Source organism: Macaca fascicularis, chromosome 13 (assembly GCF_037993035.2).
Source record: "Macaca fascicularis isolate 582-1 chromosome 13, T2T-MFA8v1.1".
Classification (NCBI taxonomy): domain Eukaryota; kingdom Metazoa; phylum Chordata; class Mammalia; order Primates; family Cercopithecidae; genus Macaca; species Macaca fascicularis.
The window spans coordinates 72,930,225-72,948,053 of record NC_088387.1 but is presented as its reverse complement, the minus strand read 5'-3'; the positions used below and the strand labels follow the sequence as shown (position 1 = coordinate 72,948,053).

At 36.9% G+C, this 17,829-nt stretch overlaps 1 protein-coding gene across 1 annotated transcript in view; it reads right to left on the bottom strand.

Annotated features, from left to right (window-relative positions):
- Window positions 1-17,829, bottom strand: part of FSHR (follicle stimulating hormone receptor) — a 189,535-nt gene that overhangs the window by 97,774 nt on the left and 73,932 nt on the right. The window contains exon 2 of the mRNA XM_045369349.3: window positions 894-965. Within this exon, the coding sequence (XP_045225284.2) occupies window positions 894-965 (72 nt within the window). The remainder of the gene's footprint in view (window positions 1-893; window positions 966-17,829) is intronic.

The window sequence follows — 17,829 nt, the reverse complement described above, 5'->3', positions numbered from 1 at the left end:
GGAAGTACTATTCTTAAAGGGATATAAAATAACCAAAAAGATAAATTTAATGACTTCAAGAAAGAAACACATGAACTAAAGGTTTTCTTTCTTGCCTTGCTTTCATTCCCTTCTGTATATACTCTGTCTATTCATTGCTATACTCACTGGTGTTAAAGTCATGAATCCTGCCTGTCTCAATGCAGAGAAGAATGTATTTCCCCGGCCCTGAATGCCCAGGAGGTGGTACCAAGAGCCTTAAAAGGGAGGGAGGATTACTTTAAGTGTGGGAGGATTTGCTCTGCCTTTTACTACTGCACCCTGCTTTGAGAAAACCATGTCTTCGAAAAACTCTAAATTAAACTAGCCCCCAGTGTGAACTGAATGTCTGCAGTAACGAAGGGGGCTTCTCTTCAAAGGAAATCTTAATCAGTGCTGTAAACTTTTCTAGTACTTTGAAATGTTTATATATCAATTACTACTGGCCTGCATATATACCTTGGAAACAAGAAATCTAGAGAATCTCTATAGCATAAATGTTAAGTCCTACTGTCAATTAAAAATTAATCATAAATAGTAGAAAGTATCTTTGAAAGAGATTGGATGTCTGCAGAAAAAAAAGAGGCTTTGGTTTATGAAAATTCCATTCACAGGTACTCTGGGAGCAACCCCTTATTTGAGAAATGACAAAAATTGCTTGGATTGCTCTTTTGCTCATTTCAATGGCCTCACCGAAAGACTCCACACTATCATTTAGGAACCATGGTAACACAATAAAATGTGAGGAGATGCAGAAAGTTTGGCTGACCATGTCAGTTCGGCTACTAAGTGCAGATAATCATACTAGATGTGGTCTGAAGTTACTCCCTATATCCCCCTTGAGGCATTCACTCACAGCAGTGCCAGGTACATACATTTTCTCCAGGTCCCCAAATCCTGAAAATGCACCTTTTTGGATGACTCGAAGCTTGGTGAGGACAAACCTCCTGCAAAGAGAGTAGAAATAAAATATCACAACCTATTTATTAGTAAGTAATTGAGTTGCTAATGTATTAATATCAGCAAACAGCTAACATATACTAAGTGCTTGCCATAAAGTAATGTTGAAATTCGCTTTTACATTCTCTCTTTTCATCCTGTCTACAAGTGGTGATACTGGCACTATTACTCTTTCCATTTTGCATAAGGAAACTAGAGTTTAGGGAGAATAAAAAACTTACCCGGGGTCACATGGCTGATACATGACAGAGATGGAATATGAACCTTGCTTGTTCCCACTACCCTATGTTGCCTTCTGTAGCCCTGTGTGAGGCCTGTTCTCTTTCTCTACTCCAACCCCCATTACCTCTTCCTTTATTGTCATTCTCAGCTGACCTTGACTCCTATTCCAAGATGAAAATGAAATCAATAGAAGAAAATGTCCTTATACTTTCACAGGGCTCACTGCCTGATCAACCTGCCTACACCTGTGCTTTACACACATTGCCTTCTTTCCTGGTACTGTGAGTGAACTGTCCAGGGTCCTACGAATAGCTTCTCCAGTATACACTAGGTCTCTTTCCCTCTCTGCTAGTCTCAGTAACCACTATGACAATTTTCCACTTTCTTAGACACATTTCATTTACCTTTTCCCCCTTCTTTCCTGGATTCTGCTTACTAATATAAAAACATGCCATAATGTCTCTCATCTAAAAAAAAGTCTTCTCTTAACCTCAGCTGCCTTCAGCTTTTGCCATTTTCTTCTGCTCAAAATATTTGTCTCACACTTGCCTCAAAATTCCTTCCAATGGCTCCTCATTGCACTAAGGGAGAAATCAAAATTGTTTACAAAGGCCTTCAGTGCCCTACAAGAGCTTTCTGCTCTTTATTTCCATAGACCCTGCATTCTCAATTTTGACAACTACCCTTTGATCATTCTGGTCTTGTCACAGCATCCTCTAGCAATTCCTTGAACATGCCAGGTTCTTTCTGGCTTAATGTTTCCACATTTGCAGTTCTTTCTGTTTGGAACATTTCTCTCCCAGATATCCTCATGGGTTGTTATCTCAGAACCCCATGTGCTCAAATGTTACCATTTTAGTGAAGCTTTCCCTAACCACCTATTTAAAATGATAATCTCCCAAACTTGGCCCAGATCCTCTTTCCCGCTGCTTAAATTTTTCTTCATAGCAATTCTGACATGTTATATCTTCTGTTTATTTGTGTATCCATTTATTTGTTTCTTCCTCATAACTAGAATTCAAGCTCCATGAGGGCAAAAATGTTTGCCTGATTTGTTATGATTGTATACTAAATGCCTAGAGCAGTGCTTAACGTGATAGATGGTCAATAAATATTTGAATGACTGAATTGAATGGCTGTTGAGCACTCTGAAAATTCTAGGTTTGAGGTTGAAGTTACAGTTGACCCTTTGAAAATCTTTATAATAAGAATATGATTCTTTCCCCAGCCTTCTTCCCTCTGGCTTTTTCTTGCTTTGTAACTGATTAATAGGGATTTGGTTTTCTTTTGTCTTTAACACATCCTTTTATAAGGCAGTCTGTGAGGAGGAATTATAATCAAATACCATGGACTTGGATAGTTTCATAAATATTTTATTGTTTTAACCTTCTGTTATTTATTGGTGTTGGTGAAATTTCTGTTTCAGACAGAGCTGCTACTCAGGCAATCAGGTCTTTTCTTTCACCTTGTTTGTGCTTGGCTGCTAGGTGTACCAACCCTATGGTGAGGAATCAGAGAGAACCTTGTGTGCTGTTGCTGCCCTGGAGGAGTTTATATACTTGCTGTGAAGGCAATACCAGAAACCTTGAAATTGCCAGAAAACAGTTGAGGGCTACAGTTGATATAATAGCAATAAATTCTTTACAAGGATTAAGATGAGAAAGATCCCAAAGTACACAAATATATAACAGAAATACTGTCAAGAGTAGACGAATTTTGAACCCAAGCCTCAAAAATATTAGATCATACTAAAAGCATTGTCTTTATTAAGCCATTTAAATAAAAGGTGATTTAATTTAACAAAAGATTATCTAATTCTAGAATATGCATGCAAAATGAATCGAAGTTAGCTCAACACCCTACCTTAATTGTACTCACAACCTTAGTTAATACGTACAAGTTCCTTTTGTTCCTATTTAACGCAGGACAGAATAATGATGAAAATAAACCAATAAAGGAAGATAATAAAGTTGCTTTAAACTACTCAACACTCTAAAAGTTTCAAGGAAATTGAAACATTAAAGTAAAATATTAATTAATGAGATGCATGGAGACTGTGGTCTTGAATAACAAACTCTTCTATTTAAGAACGTCAACTAGAAAGCATTTGATTCAGCCCCAGCAGTGTGCATGTTTTTCTAAAATTTTCAAGGACTATGTCTGTATTAAGTGGTTCAAGCTTATTAACATAATTAAATATTTTTGACGCTTAAAATCTTCATTGACCTCTGTTTCCTGAAATGTTATAAACAAGATAATCTGAAGATATTTTCACGAAAAATTACCCAGAAGTCTTCTATGAAACATTACAAATATTATTTTAAATGCATAGTAGAGCTTGCAAGGATATGAGAAATCCCCAGGGGCTCAAAGTAAAGCAGCTGAATACCAGATGGAACCCTGAGCAGTGGTGAATGCAAACCAGAATTCTAAGCAGGTAAACTAAAACCAAAGGTACCCTGGGGGAGTTTGTGAACTTGGAGGCTAAGGGATTTACATCTTGATACCAAACTGGCACATGAAATGAAATGTGGAGGATGGAATATAAAGATACATTTTCGTCTCATACACGTTCTGGAAAGGTATAGAAAATGGAGAACCAACAATTTAAATTACAATGAAATAACATCCAGAAATCTTTCGTAACTTATAAAAGATATAAATCCTCAGATCCAGAGATCTCAACAAATCCCAGGGAGGAAAACACAAATCCACTGCCAGACATCTATAAATTAAAACTGTAGAGCCATTAAAGAAGATATTTTAAATGCAAGTGGAGGGGAAAATATAGACTACCTTCAAATAAAAAATAATTAGAAAACCTTGTAAAAATGTCTTCAAAATTATTAGATTAATGCCAATTTAAAATTCTACAATGTAGAAAATTACTCAAATGTGAGGGTAAAACAAAATTACTTCAGAACAAATTTAATTAGCTATGAATAAACTTCTAGAAAAATAATTTCTTTAAAGGATAAGAAAATTTAATCCAGGAGGAAGGCACCAAATGCAAGAAGGAATAGTGAATGAAGAAATTAGTGTTTCTTATTGAATAGGTGAGTGTCTTAGTTCATTTGTGTTGCTATAAAGTAATACTTGAAACTAAATAATTTATAAAGAAAAGCTTTATTTCACTCATGGTTCTGCAGGCTGTGCAAGAAGCATGGCATCAGCAACTGCTTCTGGCGAGGGCCTCAGAAAGCTTCCACTCATGGCAGTAGGGGAAGGAGAATGGGCATCACATGGCAATTGATGAAGGATGTGGAAGGGAAGGGAGATGCCAGGCTCTTTTCAACAATCAGTTCTTGTGAAAACTAATAGAGTGAGAATTCACTCATTACTGTAAGGATGGCACCAAGCCGCTTATGAGGGATCTGCCCCCGTGACAAAGTCACCTCCCACTAGGTCACATTTTCAACACTGGATATTAAATTTCAACATGAGATTTGCAGGAAACAATTACAAGTGGGTTGTCATAATGGCTAGAAGCCCCACCAAGTCAATAAAGATCACTAAAAACATACTGACCAAGAACAAGGTTACAAAGAAAATTAGTATTAAAAAATTACTTTCTTTGGTGATGATGCAATTAAATTACTTAGAAATCAGTAATAAATATAATTAATTCTCCTCTTCTAGTACACATACACCCATGTGGAAAAACCAAAAGCAAAGCAAAGCAAACCAACCAACCAAACAAACACACACCCTTTTAAGTCATACATGGGTCAAAGAAGAAATCACAATTATAATTAGGAATTATTTGGATTGACCTACAATGAAAATACAACATATTAAACTCATGGGATATAGGTAAATTGCTACCTATAACAGAAATTTATAGATTTAAATTACTGTACCAGAAAGGAAAGCAAAAAATTAGATTAAAAATTAATGAGCTAAGCTTCCAATGCAATAAACTACTAAAAGAAAAATAGAATTGTGGAAACAGAAAATTATGAACCCAATAATTTTTATTCCATTTTTTGCTAGAACTTAAACTTGGAAGTTGTTTAATAAGAAACATTGGTAAAATCAAAGACTGTTGATAGAGATGTTCGAGGAGGTAAACATTAAGTTAGACATTATAATTTCATATTAGATACAGCTTAAGTTTAGCCTACACTACCATGCTATTTTGCAGTTATAAGGTTAAGTTTCTCTTTGAGTTTATTGCTAACATGGGTAAGGAGCTTTCTACTAGTAGCAAAGGGTTTACTAAAATGGTTTCATGGACTCTTATAATTTTAACACTGAAAATGATTGTTATAGAGAACTACACTTATTTGAATGTTTACTGAAGAAATCTGGATTTACCACTTAACATTGTAAACTCTGCTTATTATAGAAGGCTTATTTCAACCAGCAACCTTCTGATAATTCACTATGACTTTGTTGATCTAGTTCTAATTAACAAATTCAGAAGGTATGTGTACATTTCCTTTAAATCAGAAACATGGGTAAAGGCATTATATTTGATAAATTTTCATTTTAGAAATAAAGTAAATGAGAGTATAATAAAGTTTAGAATACTTTGCACCACAATTAACATCTTACTGTTGCTTTCACATTTCCCACTCAGAACTAGAACAAGACAAGAATGCCCACTCTTACTACTTTTATTCATAATTGTACTGGAAGTTCTAGTCAGAGCAAGTAGGCAAGAGAAAGAAATAAAGGTCATCCAAATTGGAAAAGAAGAAGGCAAATTGTCCCTGCTTGCAGATTACATGATCTTATATATAGAAAAACCTAAAGACTCTATCAACAACCTCTTAGAACTGATAAATGAATTAAATAAAGTTGTGGGATAAAAAATTAATATACAAAATCAGTAGAATTTCAATACATAAACAACATGCTGGCTGAAAGAGAAATCAAGAAGGCAATCTCGTTTACAATAGCTACAAAAAATACCCAGGAATAAATTTAACCAAAGACATGAAAGACCTCTACAAGGGAAACTACAAAACACTAATTAAAGACATTAAAGAAGATACAAATGTAAAGACATCCCATAGTCATGGATCAGAATAATTAATATTGTTAAAATGACTATACTACCTAAAGCAATCTACAGATTCAATGGCAATGACATTCTTGATAGAAATTAAAAAATCTTAACATTCTATGGAACCACAAAAGATACTGAATAACCAAAGCATTCTAAGCAAAAAGAGCAAAACTATATGCATCACATTCTCAGACTTCAAAATATACTACAAAGCTATAGTAACCAAAACAACAAGGTATTGGCACAAAAATAGACACATAGACCAGAAGAACAGATTAGAGAACCCAGGAATTAATCCATGTATTGACATCCAACTAATTTTTGACAAAGGTGTCAAGAACACTCTGGGGAAAGGACAGTCTTTTCAATAAATGCTGCTGGGAAAATCGTATATCCCTATGCAGAAGAATGAAACTATACTCCCACCTCTCATTCTATATAGAAATGACCTCAAAATGAATCAGATACCTAAATGTAAGACCTGAAATGATAAAACTACTAGAAGAAAATGTAGAAGTGCTTCAGAGCATTGGTCTGGACAAAGGTTTTCTGAGTAAGACTTCAAAAGCACAGGAAACAAAAGGAAAAATAAATGGGATTATATCAAACCAAAAAGTTTCTTCATAGTAAAGAAAACAACCAACAGAATGAAAAGATAACCTATAGAATGGGAGAAAATATTAGCCAGCTACTCATTTGACAGAGTAACTGAAACATATCAACAGCAAAAAAACTCAGCAAATCACCACCAACAGAAAAGTTGCTTAAGAAAACAAGCAAATGATCTGAACAGACATTTCCCAAAAGAAGACATATAAATGACCAGCAAATATATAAAAACATGTTCCCTAATCATCAGGAAAGTGCAAATTAAAACCACAATGAGATACTGTCTTACCAAAATTAGGATGGCTATCCTCAAAAGGACAACAAAATAACAAATGTTGGTGAGGATGAAGAGAAAAGGGAACATTTAAATTCTGTTGTTGGGAAAGTAAACTAGTAGAGACACTACAAAAAACAGTATGAAGGTTCATCAAAAAATGCAAATAGAGCTACCATATGATCCAGCAATCCTGCTACTTGGAATTTATCCCAAAAGAAAGGAAATTACTATATCAAAGAGACATCAGCTGTGTGTGGTGGCTCATGCCTGTAATACCAGCACTTTGGGAAGCCAAGGGGGGCGGATCACGAGGTCAGGAGATCAAGACCATCCTGGCTAACAAGATGAAACCCCATCTCTACTAAAAATACAAAAAAAAAAAAAAAATTAGCTGGGCGTGGTGGTGGGTGCCTGTAGTCTCAGCTACTCGGGAGGCTGAGGCAGGAGAATGGTGTGAACGCGGGAGGCGGAGCTTGCAGTGAGCCGAGATTGCACCACTGCACTCCAGCCTGGGCAACTGAGCGAGACTCCGTCTCCAAAAAAAAAAAAAAAAAAAAAAAAGAAACATCTACACTTACATGTTTATTGCAGCACTACCCCAATAGCCAAGGTGTGGAATCAACCTAGTTGTCCAACAACAGATGAATGGATAAAGCAAATGTGGTATATATACATAATGGAATACTGTTTAGTCACAGAATAAAATCCTTAGCCATAGAATAAAATCCTGTCATTTGCAGAAACATGGGTGGAATCGGAGGACATTATGTTAAATGAAACAAGCCAGGGACAGAAAGTTGAACACTATATATTCTCTAATATATCAAAGCTAGAAAAAGTTGATCTCATAGAAGTACAAAGTGTAGCAGAGGATACTAGAGGCTGGGAAGGGTATGGGGAAGAGAAGGATGAGGAGAGATTTGTTAAAGGATACAAAATTATAGCTAGATAGGAAGAATAATTGCTAGTGTTCTATATCACTGTAGGATGACTATAGTTAACAATATATAATTTCAAATAAAAAAGAAGGATATTGACATTCCCAACACAAATAAATGAAAAATGTTTGAGATGATGGGTATGCTAATCACTCTGTTCTGATCACTTTACATTATATGCATTGAAACATCACTATGTTCCCCATAAATATGTAAAATTATTATTTGTAAATTATAAAAAATAAAAATCACATTGCAATACTTAAATTTGCAATTTAAAGAGGAAACCTAAAAGAGTAGAAAGAAAGAATAAAGATAAGAAAAAATGAATTAAAAATAGCAATAAAGAGGATCAACAATACCAAAAGCTAGTTCTTTGGAAAGATTAAGACTAGAAAGAATATTTGTTCATAATCAGCAAAGAGTAAAAACTGAGAGAGAATAAAAGCCCCCAAACAATTAGAGGCCTGAAAGATGGCACTTAACTATGGATATAACAGATTTAAATTAGAGAACTCTAAGAACAATTTTATAACATTACTTTTCTTTTTCTTTTGAGACAGTTTTGCTCTGTCACCCAGGCTGGAGTGTAGTGGCATAATAATGGCTTATTGCAGCCTTGACTTCCTGGGCTTAATTGAGCCTGCCTCTCAAGCAGCTGAGACTACAGCATGCACCACCACACCTGGCTGACTTTTGTTTTTGTTTGTTTGGTTTTTTTTGGTAGAGACAGGGTTTTGCCATGTTGCCCAGGCTGGTCTTCAACTCCTCAACTAGAGTGATCCACCTGTCTTGACTTCCCAAAGTGCTGGGATTACAGGCATGAGATATCACACCTAGACTAACAGATTTGAAAAATCAGAAAACATGGATAATTTTTACAGAAATATATGCTTACAAAAATTGATTCATGAAGATATAGAAAAGTGAATAAATCTGTAATTATTAACAAATTTGGTTGGTAATTTAACAGCTGTCCACTAAAAAATAAGGTCAGTACCATATGATGTTAGAAGTAAATTCTACCCCTTCAAAGGAACAAAAAAATCCCAATCTTATATAAACTATTCCACAGACTAGTGTATTAGTCCCTTTTCACACTGCTGATAAAGACATACCCAATACTGGGCAATTTACAAAAGAAAGAGGTTTAATAGGACTTACAGTTCCATGTGGCTGGGAAGGCCTCACAATCATGGCAGAAGGCAAGGAGGAGCAAGTCACATCCTACATGGATGGCAGCAGGCAAAGAAAGAGAGCTTGTGCAGGGGAACTCCTCTTTTTAAAATAATCAGATCTCATAAGACTTAGTCACTATCTTGAGAACAGCATGGGAAAAACCTGCCCCCATGATTCAATTACCTCCCACTGGGTGCTTCCCATAATACATGGAAATTCAAGATAAGAGCTGGGTGGGGGACACAGAGCCAAACCATATCATTCTGTCCCTGGCCTCTCCCAAATCTCATGTCCTTACGTTTCAAAACCAATTAAGCCTTCCCTACAGACCACCAAAAGTCTTAACTCATTTCAGCATTAACTCAAAAGTCCACAATCCAGACTCTCACCTGAGTCAAGGCCAGCCCCTTCTGCCTATGAGCCTGTAGAATCAAAAGCAAGTTAGTTACTTCCTAGATACAATGGGGTACAGGTATTGGGTAAATACAGCCATTCCAAATGGGAGAGATTGGCCAGAACAAAGGGGATACAGGCCCCATGCAAGTCCGAAATCCAGTGGGGCACTCAAATCTTTAAAACTCCAAAATGATCTCCTTTGACTCCATGTCTCACATCCAGGTCACAGTAATGCAAGAGGTGGGTTCGCATGATCTTGGGCAACTCTGCCCATGTGGCTTTGCAGGGTACAGCCTCCCTCCCAGCTGTCTTCATGGGCTGGTATTGAGTGTCAGTGGCTTTCCCAGGCACATGGTGCAAACCGTTGGTGGATCTACCATTCTGGGGTCTGGAGGATGGTGGCCCTCTTCTCACAGCTCCACTGGGCAGTGCTTCAGTAAGGATTCTGTGTCAGGGTCCCACTGCATATTTCCCTTCCATACTGCCCTAGCAGATGTTCTCCATGAGGGCCTCTCCCCTGCAGCAGACTTCTGCCTGGGCATCCAGGTGTTTCCATACATCTTCTGAAATCTAGGTGGAGGTTTCCAAACTTCAATTCTTGACTTCTGTATACCTGCAGGTTCAACACCATGTGAAAGCTGCCAAGGCTTGGGGCTTGCACCCTCTGAAGCTATGGCCTGAGCTCTATCTTGGCCTCTTCAGCCACAGCTGGAGCAGCTGGAACACAGGGCACTAAGTCCTGAGGCTGCACACAGTATGGGGACCTTGATCCTGGCCCATGAAACCACTTTTTCCTTCTAGGCCTCTGGGCCTGTGATGAGAGCAGCTGCTGTGAAGATCTCTAATATGCCCTAGAGACATTTTCCCCATTGTCTTGGGTATTAACATTCGGCTCCTTGTTGCTTATGCAAATTTATGCAGCCAGCTTGACTATCTCCTCAGAAATTGGGATTTTCTTTTCTATTGTGTTGTCAGGCTGCAAATTTTCTGAACTTTTATGCTCTGATTATTTTATAAAACTGAATGTCTTTAACAGCACCCAAGTCAACTCTTGAATGCTTTGCTGCTTAGAAATTTCTTCTGCCAGATACCCTATATCATCTCTCAAGTTCAAAGTTCCACAAATCTCTAGGGCAGGGGCAAAACACCACCAGTCTTTTTGCTAAAACATAACAATAGTCACCTTTGTTCTGGTTCCCAACAAGTTCCTCATCTCCATCTGAGACCACCTCAGCCTAGACCTTATTGTTCATATCACTCTTAGCATTTTTGTGAAAGTCATTCAACAAGTCTCTAGGAAGTTCCAAACTTTCCCACATTTTCCTGTCTTCTGCCTGTTTCCAACCTCTGCCTATTACCCAGTTCCAAAGTCACTTCCACATTTTCAGGGGTGTTTTCGGCAATGCCCCACTTTACTGGTATCAATTTACTGTTTTAGTCCATTTTCATGCTGCTGATAAAGAGATTTCTGAGACTGGGCAATTTACAAAAGAAAGAGATTTAATGGACTTACAGTTCCATTTGGCTGAGGAGGCCTCACAGTCATGGTGGAAAGCAAGGAGGAGCAAGTCATATCTTACACGGATGGCAGCATGCAAAGAGAGAGCTTGTGCAGGGAAACTTCTCTTTTTAAAACCATCTGATCTCGTGAGACTTATTCACTATCATGAGAACACCACGGGAAAGACCTGCCCCCATGATTCAATTACGTCCCACTAGGTCCCTCCTATACTAGCCAAACAATATCAGCTAGTAAAAGAGGGAATGCTCTCCAACCCTTTTTATGTGGTTAGTGTAACATTGGTAACAAAACTAGACAGGGACAATAAAAGAAAGGAAATAATATAGGGACAATATGCACTTAGTGGAGTTAAATAAATAATACATTATTATCAGCTTAAATGTGTCACAGAATTCAAGAGCTGCTAAATATTAGACAGCTCTTTCAAAGAAAATTTTCATATAAATAGAAAAAGCCACATGATTTTCTTAATAGAAATAGAAAATGTATTTGATAATAATGGAAATCCATCATGATAAAAGTTCTTGAAAAAGAAAATTCTTACTCTGATAAGGGGTAATTCTATTAAACACTAAAATAAGTATCATACTGAATGGAGAAATTTTAGACATATTCCACTTAAAATTGGAATGAGACAATGATGCTGTTCCCTCCTCTATTTGATACTGTGCTGGATACCCTAGCCTACACAATAAGAATAGAGAAAGAAAAAGATACATCATAATTACTACACAATAAGAATAGAAAGCGAAAAAGATACGTCAGAATTACTGATGAAAAACTATCATTACCCACAGAAAAAATCATTGTTTATACACACAAAAAAGCCTATTCTGTAACCAATCTAAGACATCACTATGACAGCTAATAAGAAAGTCTAGTCAGACAGCTGGGTATATGATTAGTGAACAAAAATAATCCCCCCATATTATTTTAAACTATATCAATTACAGTGACCACAAAAGTTATACTATATAAAGAAATTCGTCTAAGAAAAAAACAGGCTCCAGGATTTAGGAGAAGTAATCAAATACTTAATTGAAAAAAAGTTAAAACCCCCAAACAAACAGAAATCAGCACATTTATAAATGGGAAGTTTCAATATTGTGAAGATTATCAGTTTTAATGCACATCAATATATAAATTAAATGCAAAACCCATCTAAAGCACAGTTTTTTGTTTGTTTTTGTATGGGTATGTGGAAATTGACTGGCTGATTAATAGTCATATGGAAGAGCAAGTTTTAAAGAATAGCCAAAGCAATTTTAAAGAAGTAGAACAAGATTGAGGGGATTGGCATACCAGGAAATATGATTTTTCTAAAGTTAGAGTGATTAAAATATTGTGATATTGACAGGGATTTAAATAAATAGACCAATGGAGGAAAATAAAGAGCATGGAAATAAACCACAAACAAAAGATTATGATAAATGACAGTGAATCATCAAAAATCCATGGTGGAAGATATGGACTAATCAATAAAGGATGCTAAGACTATTGATTTTCCTTGTGGAGTAACCTAAGACCTTCACTTATTACCATATTCAATCTTAATTCCAATTTTACTAAAGATATAAATGGGAAAAATTAAGACTTTAAAATTTTTAAATAAAACATCTATTCAGAAGACTTTTTTTTAAAAAAAGATGCAAAAATTTTGCACTAAAATTGAAAATTAATAAATTTAAGTACATTTAACTTAAAATTTCTGTAAAACAAAGATACACAAACTGAACTGTAGTTTATGTATAAGCTTTAGACTGGAGAAAGATATTTGCAATAAATGCAAATAAAGTATATAAAGAAATTTGCTAAATAATAAGAGAAATACAAACAACCCAGTAGAAAAATTTGCAAAAGATATGAATAGGCAATTTATAGAAGACAAAATGCAAAAGATCAATAAATGTGTAAAATAAAGTTCATCTTCAATAGTAATCAAGAAGTGTAAATAATACTTTGACACCATTATTCACCATTATATTGGCGAACATTGAAAGGAAAATCTCACAGTATCCATGCTGGTGAGGCATTGGAACAGTAGGATATTTTCTACAGTCTTGATGGAAGGGTAATTTGCTACAACTGCTTTCAAGAGTGATTTGTCAATATGTATTAAAGTAGAAGATACAAAATGTCCTTGGACCCAGTTATTCCATGTCCTTCTCTCTGCCACATGTGCACCTGGGGACAGACAAAACATTAATTACGGAAGCATCATTACTATACCAAAAAATTGGAAACACCTTAAGTACCCTGAAATATGAACATGAATACACATTAATACACTGTGGTATATTGACACAATGCCAAATTTTAAAATGAAAAAAGGAGTAAGCTGAGCTGCATGCAATCAGCTGGAAAAATTTCCAAAGTATAATGTTGAGAGCAAAACCCAAAAAGTTGATGAGATGTCTGTACAACATGAACAGAATGAGATAATTTTTATAAACATGCAAAATAATATAGTATGTTATTTTGTATTAATCATGTATTTTTCTTTTGTATTTTTGATGCTTTGACATCTTCTGGCTTTGCTGACCCTGAAGAAACTGCCCCTCCCAGTGGTGGTGGTGAATTCACAGAGACAGCAAACAACTGGTCTGTGAATGCACCTTTCATATGCAAACCAACTAATCCAAAGTCTATACTCCCAGCCACCTCCTTTACAGGGTTCTTAACTCTCTGGGCTATTATTCCTCTACCCTAATTACCTAGGTGCAGGTATCTGACAACTAGGGACATCCCCTACACTTCAGAGTTTGCCGAAGTTATTCAAACTAGCCAATCTTAACCTGTTTACCTGGTCTCTGGCTGCTTGTTCCTGTGGAAAGACAGTAAGAGTTTCCCCCTTACTTTCTCTGTCTTCTGATTGACCCTGCCGCTTCTTTGTGTTCCTCCCCCTGCCCCAGGGTGTGATTCCTTTCTCTTGAGATCTGTGAGTATAACAAGTTATCTTTTCAATGGTAGTTGTCTCTTGATTTGTTGACCTCACCATTATACAGGCATAGTAACAAAAACTATATTTTAAAACATGTTTAAAGATGCATATATATCTATTAAAAAATTCTGGAGATGATCAACACCAAAATCAATATAGTCACTTCTGTGACAAGAGAAGAGGTACGTAGTTGTATCTAAGGTATCTTATATTAAAAAGAAAAACTAAGCAATTATAACCAAGTGTTAAGATTTGGCAAAGCTAAGTGGTGTCTGATGGGCATTTATTATAATATTCTCTATACTTCATGCTTGAAATATTTCATAATTAATTTTCAAGATTGAAATTCTCACCAGAGCATATCCCAAGCATCATTTATTAATTCATTTGTTTTAAAACAGCTATTTAAAAGTATCATCACACCCTTCTTGTCAGATAGTACCTTTACCCCCCTCTGTAAGGGGTATAAAGTGCCTGAATGATTTCTGTAAAGATTAAATAATTCACCAAGATGACACTAAAAAAAAATTTTGTCACTATACTGCAGGTTACTTAATGTTTCTTACATGATAAATGGGGTGGGTGGAATTTACATTTTCTTCCCTGAAATTGGGAAGCTTTATGATTCCCTTAAACTCTGTCTCTGTTAGAAATATTTCATACTTTGGGCAGTCCATTCACCCTTGGCCAAATTTAATTTCCCTTTCTGGCTTAAAGGAGAATGGTTTAAAAGATTCCATAAAAAAGCTTTCTGGCAGTCTGGAAGACAGCCAATATTCTTTTTGAGAAAGCTGCCTTTTTATGATGGCCCAAGTGTAAATGACACTGGGCTCTGTGTTCTTTGAATTTCACACAAGTTTAAAAGTTAAAGTGAGAACAGCTTTGCAAAGGATATGCAGAAAAACAATTGATTATCTTCCTGGCCTCAAAATGCTAAGAGTATTGTGCTTCACACTCTTTTAGGTCAAACTCTTATTAACTTTCTGGTCAAACTCTTATTAACTGGCCAAACTCTTATTAACTCATATTAACTTTCTGGGAATATACTTAGGAATACACTTTCTGGGAATATACTTAGGAAAATGACCCAAAGAGGTAGATTGAACTAAATTAGGAAATAATCCAGATAAAAATAGAATCTAAATAACTAGAAGTGGCTATTTATTATGATCCAGAAGATGATTACCCCACTTCTAAAATCATGTGGACATCTAATTGGTTGCATTTCTCATGTTGTTACACATGGGTTTTGAAGTCAAGTGGGGCAGGGAAGAGCAGTTGACAGATAGGAAGAGGGACTTTCATACATAATTTGACTTAAATTAAACATCAGCATTAGCTGTCATCCACCTTCAGGGTATGCAAATAAATGCAAAAGATTCACCAGGGGTCCTTCTGTGGTTCAGACATTTGTCCCCTCCAAACCTCATTTCGAAATTTGATCCCCAAAGTTGGAGGTGGGGCTCAATGGGAAGTGTTCGGGTCACGGGGGTGGATTCCTCATGAATAGAGTAATGCTTTCGTTTGGAGAGGGTGAATGAGTTCTTGGTCTCTTCCCCCAAGTTGGTAGCTATAAAGAGACTGGCACCTGCCCCTGCTGCCTTGCTTCTTCTCTTGCCATGGGATCTCTGCACATGCTAGCTCAGCTTCATCTTTTGCCATGAGTATAAGCAGTCTGAGGCCCTCAGCAGAGACAGATGCCCTGAGCTTTCCAACCATCGGAATCATGAACCAAATAAACCCTTCTATCTTTATTTATTCCCCAGCCTCAGGTACTCCTTTATAGCAACACAAAATGGACTAAGACAGGTGGCAGAGTCTCCCAGTGATGATTCTTGAAAGAGAAGTGTCATTGTTCTCTGCGTCCCTCTTCCATGGTATAGAAGGGGTGGTTGTCATTCACCTTAAGCCAAATGTGGGAAGTATTAGGAGAACTAATTACAGAGGGTGACATGCATTTCCTGCGATTTGGGGTGCTGTACTAGAACATGACTCAGGTCTGAACTCTAAAGAAAAGTGGCCAGTTGCTTTGAGAGAGAGAGAATCAGGTCCACAGGCAATTGGGAGAAGATGTGAATTTTCCCATGAGTCGGACCTGGACTCAGTAGAAGGGATCTGGACTGCTCATCCTAAGAAAAGTGAATTTGTCTGTAGAGTGAATTGATTCCAAATTAGTGGTTGTGTGGCGTGAACTGCTGGAAACCAGTGGGAGGAGGTATTACTCTTCTCAGGAATTGCAGATGGAGGGAGGTCTCCAGTGTGAGGAAACCAGAAAAACTCACAGGAGCTCCCTTGAGAATACAAATTAGCTTTTGGGTATCTGCTACAATCAGAGAGCTCCAAAGCCAGACGACCACTGTTCCATTAGTGTTAAATCCATCTCCTTTTCCCCTCTAATCTTTCTCCCTCTTGGGTCCAACCTAGGTGGGGCCAGAAGAAACAGCAACTGGAGGAGGATGTAGGATAGGGAAGAAAGAAGAAACTCCTTCTTCCTCACCATTTATGGGCCTCCAAACTTAAAGCAGGTCCATGTAGTGGAATACAGAAGTTCAAAATAGGGTGAAAGAATAGGGCTTTAATATTAGATGGCACTGGCTTTTACTGCATTTATGAAACTGGAACAGCTATGGTGCTTGCTCAAAGGTTCTTCTGAGAAGAAATGAGTCAACACAGTGGATTTGCCTCCATCTTGGTTGGTATATTATGATTTCTGAGTTTTAAAAAAGCCTTCTCCAAGCCATTCTTTGTAATGTTTTATCTGTGGGAGAAAAAGTATTATAGACTTAAATGGGAGAGGGGATAGAAAGACATGAAAAACATTCTTACTTCTATTTTCCTCCCTCTTATTTAGCTATTACATAGGCTGTTGAGCAATTCAGAAGAGAGAGGGAAATTAGACTTTACCTCTAGGCAGGATTTCAGTTATCCAAGAAACATTTGCAAGTCAGGGCCCCCAGTCACAGGGATTTTCAACATAATACCAGAATGGCTGGCCAAAGGAGGGGAGATCCAATTGTCTAGATATTCAGTCTCTATCAGATCATTTATTCAGCTAAACATTCAGACAATCTATCTCATGTAGATGCATCCATAGGCCACTGTGTCACTTAACTTATTATAGGATGTTTTGTTTTGGAGAGAAAGTTTATGTTTACAAGATAGAAACACATGAGGCAGGCACCACTCCAAGCCCAGCTCTAATCACACTCCATTGTCCCCTGAGTCTCCCTCCGTGATTTCCCCTCAGAAACCTTTCCAGAGTGTGATTCTTCACTTTTATTGTCTCCCAGTGAACAAATGCTTTGTAATAGCTGTTTTGAATCTGCTTTCCTTTTATTTCCATTTATGTCCTCTTATCTCAACATCTGTGGTAGGCTGATGAAAGGGATATAGGCACTACTGCTTGCTGTATATCACTCCTGACTTTATCTCCTCCTTCATACAACCTTTGCATAGTGGTTGTGGAGACTCTTCTTCCTGACTCCCCGCTCCCTTGTTTGCATCGGCTGGTTATGGAATTGTTCTCTTTATCACATTTTATCATCTGATCACTTTCATCTTCTTTCCTGAATCTGAAACCTGATTTATAAGCCATTTATTTTTAAATGGCTTTTGGATAAAGAAGCCACATGGTGAAGAGAAAAGATCAGTAGGGTTGAAAATTAGAAGTCTGAGCTCCATTCTGGCTCTGCTACAAGGTACATACGTGACTTGGAAAAGTCAAGTCCCATTTGTAAACTGTAGAGGTTGGAC